The following is a 14,348-nucleotide window of genomic DNA, read 5'->3' as shown; positions in this document are numbered from 1 at the left end:
CCTTGCAACATAATGTTAAAATTCATTCCAATAGTGGCAGACATGATTGTTGTTATTTCAACATTGTCCAAAATTTTCCACTTTTGCTAAAAAATTTCACTTTTGCTAAAAAAATTTCACTTTCACAGCAACATGCCACTTGTTCTAAGCCCTCTCCCTTACAATCTACTATGATGCTGTTTCACAACACAAGGGATGTGAAATCACATCATCTGTGGACCAGTCTAAGTATTACCTCTTCATAAGGTAAAAGTACAGGCAGTACCATAGCCTCTTTGAGGCCGTTGGCACTGTGGGTTGTTATCCACTGTGTCTTGGGCAAGGTATTGGTAACAGCCCAACCCTCTCCTTCCACTGCCTTGTAGCCTCCCCAACCAAAGTTAGGTACACACTTTTACACCTGAGTACAGTGAGGAAAGTGTTGTAAAGTGCCTTTCCCGAGGGCATCGGTGGTATGTCGGGGTTCGAACCCAGAACCTCTGGGTTTTGCGTCAAACACTTGTTGTACCAACATGATACCACAATACATTTTGTATTACAAACAAAGACTCAAATTTTGTGACTTCTGCTGCTGCTATACAAAAGTGACATCAGTGTCCTCTATTGTAGTCCTGTTGGTCTTTGTTGTAGCTGATTGCACTGACATGTCCAATGTTTGGGGGAACTGTACGGATGCCTCAGAGTCAGACGCTTTTGGTGGAGGTTGTGCCTTTTGAACAGATGTTGTGTCAGACACTTGAGAAGGTTGTACAGGTGTTTCCAACACAATCTGAGAAGATTGCACGGAATCTGACGTGTCATGCGCACCTTCGATTGGCTGTACACGCGCGTCGGACACACTTTGGAAAGGTTCGTCAGAGGAGCTATTCTCCCTCGGAGGGGGTAGTTCATCCGAGTAGGCCGTCAGTAACGGACAGCCTGTGTTCGAATCTATGGAGTCTTCAGAACTTTCACTCAATGTGATGCTTCTGTTTGATTCATCTTTGTCCTCCTCTTGTTGTTTTTCTGCGTCCGGTAAGCCAGAAGGTGACGACTGTCTTTCTGTGTCTACGTCAAATGTGAAATGAGGCTTCTTTGAAGCTGTAGGGTTTTTCGACAAGTGCGCCAGCATTGCCTCATCTTTAACTTCTGGGTTTTGAGGACGAAACAAGACATTCTTATTTGGCACAATGCTGCTGTGGTTTGTTTCTTCGTTGTTTATATGGACAGTGGACTGGTCTTCTGTTTGCATGGTGTGTGTATTTTCCTGGTGTTCAGTGATGATGATTGTGGGCGAAGAGCAGCTCCTTTCGCGGAAGACTTGCTCCGGAGTGTTACTTATATGCAGAGGACTAAGCCTGTTGTTGTTGGATGTGTTCTTGTTCCCCTGCGGCTCCATTTTCAGAGCCTCGCCCTTTTTGCGCGATCCGCTTCCGTCCTTCTTACTCTTTCTGAACAGGCTGCCCGAGGATCCTTTGGATCCGGTGGACGTTTGTGTATCCTCGGTTTGCTTTCTGATTGTGACGCGCGCGGCCGTGACAAAGGAGTGCTCGGTGGTCGACTCCCGAATGTAGGCCATCGTGTTTCGCTCGGGCGTCACCAGGATCACCCAGCACTTCGGGAAGAAGAAACATGCGAGCAGCCCGAAGCTGGACGCGTAGATCGCGATTCCCTGGGTCATCACAACGAACTTTCCCTCGGTCCCGATGTAGGCAGGGATGATCGAAATCCACACAATGAAGAAGATCAGCATGCTCAAGACGATGAACTTGGCTTCGTTAAAGTTTTCCGGCAGTTTTCTCGCCTTGAAGGCGAAGTAGAAGCAGCAGATAGCCAGTACAACAATGTAGCCAATCATCACTCCCCAGCCGACCCACGTGCCAGCCTTGCACTCCAGGAAGATCTTGTCTCGCTCAATTTTGAAATTCTCTTCGGGGTAAGGTGGTGCAACAACACTCCACACGATCAGAACGACAAGCATCCCCAGAACAGCGAGAAAAACCGACAGCAGCTGTATGCGAATCCCCAGCCACTTGCGGTGCAGGCTGCTTGGTAGCCGGGCTTCGAAGATGACACGCACGCGGTTTGTCTTCACGAGGATAACAGAAATACTAATAGTGAAACCCAGACCAAGAGGATAAGGCCTCAGTATGCAGGTTGCGTGGGTGGGATATCCAATGAAGGGTATGAAGCTGACGAAACACAGCAAGAGACCCAGTAGCAGAATGAAGAGTAGCTCGCGACTCGATGCTTTCACAACCGGTGTGTTCCGCTTTGCGAAGAACAGGATCGTGATTAGGATGGTCAGAATGGTTCCGAGGCAGACCAGCGCAAGAAACACGATAGACATGGGGTCTGTCCAGTCGAGAAAGTCGACCTCACGGGCGAGACACTCGGTGTGATCCAGGCTGTTGTATTCCCGCTCGCCACACGGTATGCAGATTTCTGCATCTGTGGGAAAAATAGAAAGGTGACTGATCTATGTGTTGTGCCAAACAAAACTTATTATCAATTATGTGTCATCTCTAGCTGTTTCAGGACAAGCAAGAAACTAATTATTTACAAAAGCGTCCAAAATGCATTATTTCTTACGCACTATTCCTCTCCATAAGAAAACAATTCTACTATTAGGAACAAAAAATCCAACTATAATTTATAATAGAAGTGGGTAAGTTCGTCTTCCACTATCTCAAACCCACAATAAAATCAGCGCAACAAAACTAGTTCCATCTACATGACTGTATGTCATATCTATCATGCATTCAGTTTTACATCCATGGATTTTCAGTTAGTCCTTAAGCTTGAATTGTATTGTATTGTACATAATATTTCTATGATCATGATTTTCTTTGACTTTATCGTTGTTACCCATGGAATGCAGTAGAAATGTTTTACCTGTAGTTATAGAAATGTTGCCCTCCCCACACGGCAGACAGTCCCAGCAGCAAGTTGGTTTCCCCTGTATCCTCCCCTTATAGAAACCCGGCTCACAAGTCTGGCTACAGGTTGAGACTGGAACCTGGAAGCAACAAAACAGTTAAAAGCAACCATCAGAAAACAGTAAATTTAGCTGGCAAAGTGGCAGGGCTGTCTTCAACCAGGAGCTATGTCAAAACAGTCTGAGGCAGAAGCCAGTATATCTTGTGGTGTGTGTGTGCATGCTCCCATATTTTACTTACTTACAGCAGTTAAACCAAAACTTCATGGCGACACGTCCAACCCCTGCTACAGGGAAGAACGGACGCTAAACCGGTCAGAGAGAGAGAGAGAGAGAGAGAGATCATTGTGTGTGATATTGTTGCTGTATATGTCTGCTGTGTGTGTGTGTGTGTGTGTGTGTGTGTGCGTGCACGTGCCTGTGTGCGTTAACAGCATTTTGAGCAGTAGATAATTCTCATTCTACTTACGTCATTATGCGTGATGTTGTCCCCATTGTTCCACTGTATCCTTATGCTGTGGTTCAGCTCCAGCCCCTGCCTCCCCACCACATTTGCCACGCGGACGATCTCGAGCCTCCCGTTTTGCTCCTGCCAGTTCAGGATACTGTACTGCGGCGCCGGTTCCCCGTTCTGGTCAAAGGTCACGGTCTCGCCCACGGAGTCGGTGAAGTTGACGTTCCGCACAAACTGCAGCAGCTCGCGAGGGGTGATGGCTGACACATTGGGGCAGGACCTAAAGTGTTATAGAAACATAAGAAAAATGTCAAAATGTACAGAATTATACATAATATACAAAATGTATGTATCATACATGACCTTTTATTCTCTTTATCTTAAGTGGATGGCCCTGTCGGCCAAAGCCGCTCTTCCCAAATGTCCAGTATGAGGTGGTGGGTGGTCACAGGAAAGTAAATACACAAATAAATAAACAAAGAACTGACACAAAGGACAAGAAGTAGTTTCAACCAAAAGTTTCAGTGATGTGGCCCCACCAATGTTATTTGTTTTTTTCTTCAATTTTTTTTTGTAAAAAGTGCTAAACCAGCTGGCAAAACAACCTGAAAACATAGCACCAGGTTTAAGCCTAATGGTGCAGCAGAATAAAGATAGATTTAAGTTTTCTTCCCACTTGTCCCAACCCTCTGTTTACATGATATCGATCAAATGTCTTGCTAAGTTTTTACCAAGAAATAATGACATACCTATCAGCCAGTGGGCTGGTTTCAGGACGGCATTCAAAGATGTCATGTAGAGCATGTGCGTAAGCATAGACAGCCACATACGAGTGGAAGGCTGTCGTCAGCTCCAGATCGTTGTAGTCGAGCAGTTTCGAACCTTCCAGACTCTCCTGCTTGGTACAGAGGGTCGAGGTGCAGTTCTGGGCAGCCACGTTGATCCCAGGGGTAGGGGTAACATCCCCAGGGGGTGGGGAATCACACGTTGTGTTGTCACGTTCGTACTTACAGTTAAACTCCTCCTCCCACATGGCTTGTAGGAGTTTGTTATGAGGTTCCTTAAGGGGGCTTAAGCTGCTTAGGTATTCCCAGAACCCCCCGATTCTCCCCGTGCGTAGCTGGATGCCAAGTGTGCCTCGAGTCACGTTGGTGAACTTGAGTATCGAAGAGGAAGTAGACCAGGCTTCGGACGCGATCCATGTGATGTCTTGCCGCTTTATACGGCGTATTAGTGGCTCCAGTTTCGAACCATCGATAAAGGCAACAATTACCTTGACATCCCGGTTTCTCTCTATCGCGTCAAGGGCTTCGTCGATCCCTTCCGTCGCTGTGATGTACTTTGTAAAAGCGACGCAGATACTTTTGTTTTCGGCTTCGGTGAGGAACTTTTCGATTCCTGGTCTGCCGTACGCGTTGTCGCCCGCTATGGTTCCCACCCACGTCCAGTTGAAGTGTGCAACAACTTCCGCCATGACTTTGGGCTGTTCGAAGTCGCTGGGAACAGTTCTGAGGAAGTTTGGGAACTGGGATTTGTTGCTTAGCGTCTTGCTGGTAGCGGCATAGCTGATCATAGGTATGTCAAAAAGCCCAAGGAGGTTGGCGACGGATATCGCTTTGTCAGAACTGGTCGGTCCAACAATGCCTAACGTTGCTGGGTTCGCAAAGTTGCACTGGCAGTCGTCGTCGAAACCTATTGTAGCGATGTTGTTCCTGGCTGCAAACCGTAGCGACGCCGCCAGCGCTTTTTTCACGTGGTTACAGTCGTCGAAGATGTTGTAGCCGAGTTGGATGTCGGGTAGCAGCGTAGAGCTATTGTTTATCTCCTCGATAGCATACCGCATGGCGCTGAGTTCGCGGAAACCACGATAACGGAAGTTCTCGCACTTTGCCTCCGTGGCAAGCTGGTCGTCCTGGGCGGTCTGTAGTACCGTGTGCATCGAGAACAACCCGCCCAACATGATGTCGCCATGATACGACAAGTAGCCTTCCATGGCAACAGTGTTCCGCCACACCAGGCACATGTAGCAAAGTAGATACAGTGTAGCCTTTACAAACGTCATGTCACGAATCTGTAGCATTTTTGATGATTTCACTTCCTTAGAAATTGCACGAAAATTGTCCTAAACTACGATTTCAGACAAATCTTTCCGATTTCACGTGATCTCGCCACTTCCCATCTGACATATCCTGGTAGTTCTCATGTTAAGGCAGGTCCTAACTTGTAGAGGGTAACTGTGAGGCGGGCATGAACCGACGAGTTTACATCTTTCACAAGTTAAGCTTTATCTCAGTGCCTCTGTGCGAGATATCCGTGAGCTTGAACTGTAAGCTTGTTTAAGTCTCATTTTCCTTTCCTGTAGAGCTTTTGCTTGTCGGAAAGTGACGTGAAGTAAAGAGGCTTCCTTCAGTCTGCTCAGAGTAGCTGCACAAAGTACTTTTCACTGTAGAGAGTCAGCAGTCACTCTTCAAACCCTGGGAACAAAAGGAAAAGTGTTACAGGACACAGTCATGCTCCTTGGTGAATGTTATGACCTGTACAGCCTTACATGTATACTGCATCTGTTGTGGAAAGTGTCTGTCACACCTACAGTGCAGATTGCTAATCAGAAAAGCTAGTTAAGTCACTGCTCTAGACCTTGTAAGGCTACACTAACTTAATTTTATGGATGACATCCATGCGCGCATTGATTTTTGCTGTTCTCATGTGGCCACACATCGCCCAATAGTATGGATTCTTGGTCCATCATAATTTTATGCTTGCCAAGTAAGGGGGCTCATGGTCAGGTCATGGTGCCACAGCGCCATAATGTTCTCTCTTTGAACAAGAATGGCAATACATGTAGTTTTACATAGTATAACATGTCATGGCGACAGTTGTCTCTTACAGTCTTACTGGGGGTAAACATAATTACATCTTAGGACAAACCAAGCCTGACAAAGAATGGTCTGCACGTTTAGTCCTGTGGTGTAGCAGCATTTTTTAATGGATTTTTCTTTTTTTTTTCGCCCTTGCACATTAGTTTTGGGTTCTACAGAGGACGTCATAAAATAAAGTCAGTGTTGCCTATTAAACTATTGAAGACTCACAACCATGCTTCTTGTTGAATCTGTTGCAGCTGCAGGCTTTAGCATTTCTACAGTAACCTTACATGTACATTCTGATGGAATATGTCCTTCGCACCTATATTGATGCTGAATTGCTGGTCAGAGAGATTGATATAACATTAATTTTTGCTTGCCCCTGAATGGGCAAATTGATCTGCCAATGATTGAAAGTTTAGTGCATGTGATCTTTTGACCTTATAGGAAATGAAGCAAGCTAATATGAAAGTGTTGGCGACCTGCATAAAAGACAGTAAATCTAAAACAGCAATATTTTTTTTCTGGCTAATGCTGACCAAGGAGCTTTTATCAGGAGGAGAGAGTATGAAGTTACCCGCCCGCTGTGCGGCTTTGTTTGGCCCGTTAAATCCCGCAGCGCCGGCTTTGTTTACTGCCCTGCGCGGCGCCCGTCTGATCTGATGTTCGTAGCGCCGGTTGGCACGGTTTCTATGCTAATGAGCCACGCCATTACGTCATAGCCCTCGAGCCAGCCCGAAGCCCGATCGGCAAGAGGCGAAGTGGGTCAGGTTTCCGACGATTCCCTTATTTGGAAAACTCGGCAGGCATGTGACTACGTCATCTTGCGGTAGAGCGCACAATGGCGGACAGTTTGATATGTTTCTCTTCGCCGTACAACAAACATGGGCCAGTTTAGGCCTATTTTCGCGGATCGAGGTCTGTTTTCTTGCGATAGAATTATGAATTTTCACATGTATTTTCAGATGGCTACTAAAAAAATATGACGTTTTTCTTCATTTAGCTGATATTTTTTCGTAACTGTTGATGATGTGCTCGGTAAAATGGCGTGTTCACTGTTGGTCGAACCTTGCTCATTTTTGTCGAACCACCCGTGTTTTTAGAGGATACATCGGGCCTGGAATAAGGTGAAGGTAAGGCGGGAGAGCATAGTTTTCATGGTTTTCGTTACGATCGGGTTTTCGTATATAATGTCTTGAGTTCTCCAGGCATAATTTTGAACTTTGTATTTGTATCGATTTATGAAATATATCTGTTGCATACTTAAAAAAAACTTGGTTCCTGTGATCATTGAGTCAGGTTTTTCACAGTCATCATTAATTGTAGGAATATTACCAGTTTTTTTCGTAGACTTTGCCTCAGACAATTTTGCCTTTAGGCTTAGCCCGTACCCGAGCGGCGGCGCTGTCCGGTCGCCGTATGGCTTTCAAATTTCACCCTCAGTCAGAGAGAATATTGCCGCCGCTGTAGGTATTCCGAAGTTACTCTTCTGTTCAACATCGTCGACAAAATCGCAAAAATCAGATCGCTACACACAATGTTTGTATCCCCAGGCCGCCCCACCATGAATGACCACAAAACAAAGGGAAAACAAAAGCTTGCGTGGGTGAAATGTATGTAGATGCGGGTTTTTGACACGTGGGTGTTAATCAAATTTTGTCGCCCGCTACGAACATAGCTGAATGGAAAAAAATTCTTGCTCTCTCCTCCTGATAAAAGCTCCTTGTGCTGACAGACTGTCTGGTGCAGTGACATTGACATGGAGAACTATTGGCATAGTATATACAAATGTACATTGTACAGATACTAGAGATACCTTGAAATTCGTTGGTTCAATTTATTTGTTTTTTGGGGGCTATCTTTGGAGCATGAAGGTAATTTTAAACCTCCTTCAGTTACTTTTGCTGTAAGTTATCGGTAAGACTATTGAGTTGCACTTTGTGTATTGCTTAATTCAAGGACTTGAGCATGTTTGGCCCTTGCCACTCACACTATCAAACTTGAAATTCACAATTTAGGAAAAAGGATATCAAAGCAGGGTTGTAGTTAGCACCCGTCCTTCCGTCCTTTGATGAAATTTTACAGCTGGGGACGGAAAAAATTTGCCCTTTCCATCCTCTGTGATGGCCAAAAATCAATATGTAAAGGTATAAAAAACTGTCTCCCTTAAATTCTTCACCAAAACATATGCTACCAGCAAAATTTACACCTCAAAATGTAGGAAACAATATTTCAGAGGGTCTAGATTTTAAAATTTTCCAGGGGAGCATGCCTCAGACTCCCCTAGGAACATTGCATCGAAGGGGACGGAAAATGTCTTCAGGCTGGCTACAACCCTGCATCAAAGTATTCAAAGTAAACACAGTTTATAGTTAATTCTCTCAGACAGCCAATCCAAGCTAAATATTCTCAGACTACAATCTACAGTGCAGATCTGTTTGGCCTGATGAATACTAAAACTGTCTCCAAAGTCTAAGTACCTTTCCCAATGTACATGCTGAATTGGACAACTGCTATGTTCTCATTTTTCGAAGCGCAGTTTTATTTTACAGTGACTGTATCTTTGAATTTGCAAAATCAGAAGGCATGCTGTCCGACTGTTCTGCCCAAGAGGACTCTACACCATCTGTCTTGTCAAATGTCCAGTGCACACTGTCTGAGTTAAATTTGGTTTTCAGCTTAATGGGGCACTTGTGGGTGGACGAATGGCCCTGGGAGATGACCATTCTATCAAGCTGACTGCGATAAAGGCAAAGCTAAACTTAGATCTAAGACTAAAACTTTCCTCTTTACTATATCGGCTGCAGTAATTACACGTACCCACATGAGTCCATGCTCACGTTCCTACAGTCTCTATGGACTCATAGATTACAGGATTCCTGTCTAGGCCATGGATACAGATGGACACATAGCTGCTTGCCACTTATGTTCCTGTCTGCTGCCTCTGCAGGGGTGCCTATTATAAGCATGCTACAAACTTGAAATCCGCTCAAATCACCACTAGTAGGTGAAAGCACACAAATCTTAAGTGGTACACACAAATGTTATGGGGAAACGCGGTCTTTTTATGGACTTATAGATTACAGTAAATTAAATGCAGTAATGTTTGTGGTGGTTTTAGTTTTGTGGATTCAAAAGCACCGCAAACATTATTTCATTATAATAACTGTGACTACTAAAATGTATATTGCACTTCTGAGAATACAAAACCACCGCAAACAATCCATTTTCCAGCTACAACGAAATGAAATTCCCATAAACTTAAATTTCCACGAACTTAATAATATTTATGCATTTTACAGTACAGTGCACCTGTCCAGGCTATGGATACAGATGGACACAGAGCCAATTTCCAATAACACTCCGGTTGGTTCCAGACAGAACCAATATTCCCACAACGCCCACGGCAATGTCATGGTCAAATGCATCACATCCTTGGTGGCCTATTAGTTTCTTTTTTGCAATTATCATTAAGGCAGAATTAATTGGATGTACATTGTAGAGATTGATCAATTAGTAATTTGGTTTTGTATCTGTAATTACAGTAACTGTAACTTATAGTGTGATTTTATGATTTATATGTACAAAACCAAGAGGACCAATCTAGGTTTTCCATGATATATTCTATATGCCTGCATATGAAACTATACATTCAAGTAACCATGTATGTAGAGCACATCTTCTATGTCCTCTGAGTGGTCAGTTCTTTGCCAGCTTTTATTTTTGACTATAAAATGCCAGACCAAAATGGCCTATCAATATGTCTCAGCTGCCTGATTGATAAGAAATAGTGCCCTCCTGCTTATAATATAATCAATTGATGTCAGAGCTACATACTAAGCTTTACATCTTAATCTCTGTAATACTATGTTATAAGATCAATTGATGTCTGAATATGCTACAATGTATTTCTGATTAATATATTGAGTAACCATATTTTGTAAAGTGAAGTAAAAATATTCCAGAAATTTATTTTCGAACTAATTGAATTCTGGAGTTTTTCAGGAAATTGAAACCATTAGCGTAGCAAATATGCCATAAGATCAATTGGCGATTGGATATGCTATGATGTATTTCTGAACTATATCATATATAAGATAGTCTTGGAGAGGAGAGGAAATAGTCCAGAAATGGATTCTTCGAATTAATTGAATTCTGGAGTTTTTCAGGAAGCCATTAGCGCAAACTCAAACAGGCTTTCTGAAGTGCCTCCTTTCAGAGTCAACTAAATCTTGTTTCCTTTTCTTAGAAACGAGCCGTGTCGGTTCTAGCTCATTTCTTACACTCAAGACGTCTCGCAAAGAGAACTCTGAATGGCAAATGGCCAGCTATGGGTGCTCATCGCTCATTTTTAACAATGAAAAATGTGTCCATTTCCCATGACTCATACAAGGCTCAGGGGAATTACCTTTCTTTGATGTCTGATATTGATGCATCACCCCTTAAGCCTAGTAAAAAATTGTTGTGTTTCCGATTATGGTTGAAAAAATTACGGTTGGTAGTTAGGGGTTCTCTTTTCTTTATTTTCCTTTATCTATTTTTATTTTTTCAGATTTCCAGCAAATTGATCTAACAAGTACTGCTTAACAATGTAAAACTTTAATTCATCAGGGCACTAGTAGTTTGTTTACATGATTGAAAACTCCTTCCATTTGAATACAGCAATGAATACAGCAATGTTATTAACTTCCTTTAGTTAGTAGCTTGGGAAACACTTTCACCCTCATGTAGTGCCTGTAATGAGCAGTTGCCTTAGCGAAGGATAACAGTGTTTACAGACTACTGTGAGTCTATTTACCCTGTGTTATGTGTTGTTGTAAGGATTATGTTTGTAGCTGATAATTGCACAACTGACTGACACACTGATTAATCGGGTGAGTGATCATTAGTCGAGCAAACCGGAAAGTCAACCAGAATCCAAAGTAAGGGAATATACTGTTACACAGTAAACATTACTTTTCATACAGTTAGCTACGGTCATTATTAGAGTACCAAACTACAAGGAAATATGATCATAAGCGGAAGTCAGAAGACAATTTAGTCTTGCTTACAATCAATTTGATCACAATCTTTTGAGTATACATAAGCAAAGAAATATGACCTACTTTGGGGACATGACGCCTATAATTATGACTCTCCCCTAGCCTGTAAATGGGCACTAGTAATTGGGCAGATACATGTGTCTTGCTCAATAATGTTATCAAGACGTGCCCAAGTCTCCTATAGCAGATATGTGCCAAAATCATAGTACATTTTGAATGTAATATCTTGAGTTAGAGGTGAAAAAAGAGTGCTCCAGAATATTGTTATGAAATTGTAAGCCGGGCGATTTTCCCTTAGGCTACCTTTGCGTAATGACATTCTTTGAAGTGTGTGCTGCATGTGTTACAGTGTCTTAAAATGCTTTATCCCTCAGTTTTATGGCCCATGTTTTACCCTTATTTTGTACAAAATGTACATGCACGCACAGTGTAACATGTAATACTATACACCAGTCTTATTGGTAATAGAGACTGTCTTTAGTGACCTGACTCAAAACGTGGGAAAACGATGCCAGTTCCCTTCAAGTCTGAGTGTATAATTTTGCCTATAACTTAAGCCTAACGTATAAAACGGATTGATTGAGTGGTTAGCTGTGACGTTTTTTGACTGAATCTTACCTTAGAACAGCAGCTGCTGTAAATGCAACTACACGTTCTACAAGGAATAACATTACATGTGCATGAATGTGTTCAACGTTGTTGTACATTTTGTAGTGTTGGGACTCTCTATTTTATAACCCTGCCGATACTATTGTTCTTTCTAAAACCTGTATAACCAATCCTGTCTGTCTGTGATCAGAAATATGTATCAAATGGCCGAATGATAACCCTTATGACAGCTGTAAATTTTACTACAACTGTGTCGGGGACTCTCCATGGTGCAACACTGACGATACTGTAATTATGTTTTTCTGTCTAACCCAGTGTACGTACAGTATAACCAGTTTGCCTGATCAGCCGTCACATACGTTTGTGGATGGCTCAGTCTATTAAATGACTGAATCGTAACGCTCAATGTAACTTACTAGGACTGGTTCATATCTTACCTTGTACCGCCTGGGCTCGCCAATGTATACCCCTGCCTATACTGTACAACTTCCGGTTATAGGTGTGTGTTCAAACTAACCCTGTAGAACCAGTCCGTCTGCCGGATCAGCTATACGTAGCCTAGATACCAGACCCACTGCCCTAGAGGATAACCTTTGTCCGGTAAGCCACATGTCCCACTACCATAGTTGGCATGTCCCGATCTCTGATATCTCTTGTGTCTCGTCAGAATCTAACTTAGTGGGGTCTGCTTGAAATTTCCTGGGGGGGGGGGGGCATGTTGTTTCTAGAGCCAAGGAGCCTGTGTATGGGCTCTGGAAACAGTCTGGCTCTGGGTCCATCTGGGGGGGGGGGGGGGCATTTTTTTTCTAAAGCCAAGGAGCCTGTGTATGGGCTCTGGAAACAGTCTGGCTCTGGGTCCATCTCAAGGGGGCTGTAGTATTAAGGTTTTCTTACACGCAGGCACACTATATATTGAGGCAGGGACAGAGTTGACCTGTGTGTGAGGCCCTGAAAACAGCCTGGCACCCAGGCTAGTCAGCTGTGATGTAACAAGATCCACATTCCTAAGACTACTTTCCCTGAAGCATTGATGCTCAAAATTCCACTCTGTATTTCCTTAGGCCATCGTTACATATCATCATCACCAGCTCCTGTTACTCAGTAGAAATTGTTCCACAATGTTGCTAGTATATAGTCTTCAAGCAGAGGTTAGGCTCCTGCTGTTTTTTAAAGGGTTTTTTGGTCGTTTTTATTGGGCTTTCTATTTTGTATAAAAGAGGTGTGCTGAAAATGTTTTTTTAGTCATTTTATTGGGCATTATATTTTTATTGTCTGTAAATGGCTGTGTGATGCGTCTAGTGTGTAGGCGTAGCGGTAGTGTGCTTGCCACTTCTCGCTTTCAGCCCTCACCGCTGGCTACAGAGCGCTACCATCATCTGTAAAGATGGAAGGATGCCTACTATATTTTTATTGGGCTTTCTATTTGTATGGAATACAAAGTAGAAAGCCTGATAAAAATGACTAAAAAATTTTTTAGAAATTCCAGATCCTAACCTCTGCTTGGAGAGTAACTAGTAACGTTATACTGCAATGTGAGGATTTAGTTTATAGGGTCTGTGCTGCAGTTTTACACCAGGGATTATGATTTGTAAGCATAGCTAAATCTTTTAAATTTATTGACTTAAGCTAGCTTGCCAGTTAGTAAATCTAGAGTCTTGGGCGTGTTCTACTTGACGGTCATTAATAAATTATCTCATTTCCGCCAACCAAGCCGGCTTCAGAAATAACTTTGGAACTAATGATAACCTCTTTGTCATCGACACATTAATATCTAAATACAATAACACTAACAAACGCCTGTATGCATGCTTCGTAGATTTTAAAAAAGCATTTGACAGTGTCTGGCGGGAAGGTCTTCGTTATAAATTACTGAACTCAGGAATAGGCGGAAAATTGTACAGTGTAATAAAATCCATGTATAGCAACCCACAAACATGTGTTAAAACGCCAGCTGGTCTGACACCCCTATTCACAACAGACAGAGGCGTAAGGCAGGGGTGTAACCTCAGCCCTGCCCTTTTCAATTTATTCATAAATGACCTGGTAAAAGATTTAGACAGCCCTGACTGTGCCCCACCCTCCCTGCATAATCTACTTGTATCCTCCCTGCTATATGCTGACGACGTAGTGTTGTTTTCAGAATCTGAAACAGGTTTACAATGCGCTCTGGATAAACTCCATGCATTTTGCGAGAAATGGAAACTTCAGGTGAACCTAAAGAAAACCAAAGTTATGATTTTCAACAAACTCGGACGAATCTTCAAAAACATGAATTTTACTTTCGGTAAAGATACTATAGATATTGCAACCTCCTATTCTTACTTAGGCCTGACGTTATCCCCCTCAGGTACCTATTCTCTAGCAAAGAAACAACTGTCCTTGAAAGCACGCAAAGCCATTTTCAGTCTGAAATCCCTGATGCATTCATCTCTGTCTCCAAAGGCTCTGCTCAAACTATTTAGTAC

At 42.9% G+C, this 14,348-nt stretch overlaps 1 protein-coding gene across 1 annotated transcript; it reads right to left on the bottom strand.

The window, feature by feature from the left end:
* Positions 1–574: 574 nt before the first annotated feature.
* Positions 575–5,892, bottom strand: LOC118422332 (extracellular calcium-sensing receptor-like). The gene is made up of 4 exons (XM_035829850.1): positions 4,121–5,892; positions 3,387–3,651; positions 2,875–2,998; positions 575–2,430 (listed from the first exon to the last, which is right to left on the bottom strand). The coding sequence occupies exons 1-4, from the start codon at positions 5,449–5,451 to the stop codon at positions 575–577; spliced, it is 3,576 nt and encodes a 1,191-aa protein (XP_035685743.1). The 5' UTR covers positions 5,452–5,892.
* Positions 5,893–14,348: the final 8,456 nt, after the last annotated feature.

The sequence above is a fragment of the Branchiostoma floridae genome, chromosome 9 (genome assembly GCF_000003815.2).
Source record: "Branchiostoma floridae strain S238N-H82 chromosome 9, Bfl_VNyyK, whole genome shotgun sequence".
NCBI classification, from domain to species: domain Eukaryota; kingdom Metazoa; phylum Chordata; class Leptocardii; order Amphioxiformes; family Branchiostomatidae; genus Branchiostoma; species Branchiostoma floridae.
The sequence above is the reverse complement of the archived record's forward strand: the minus strand, read 5'-3'. Positions and strand labels throughout refer to the sequence as shown.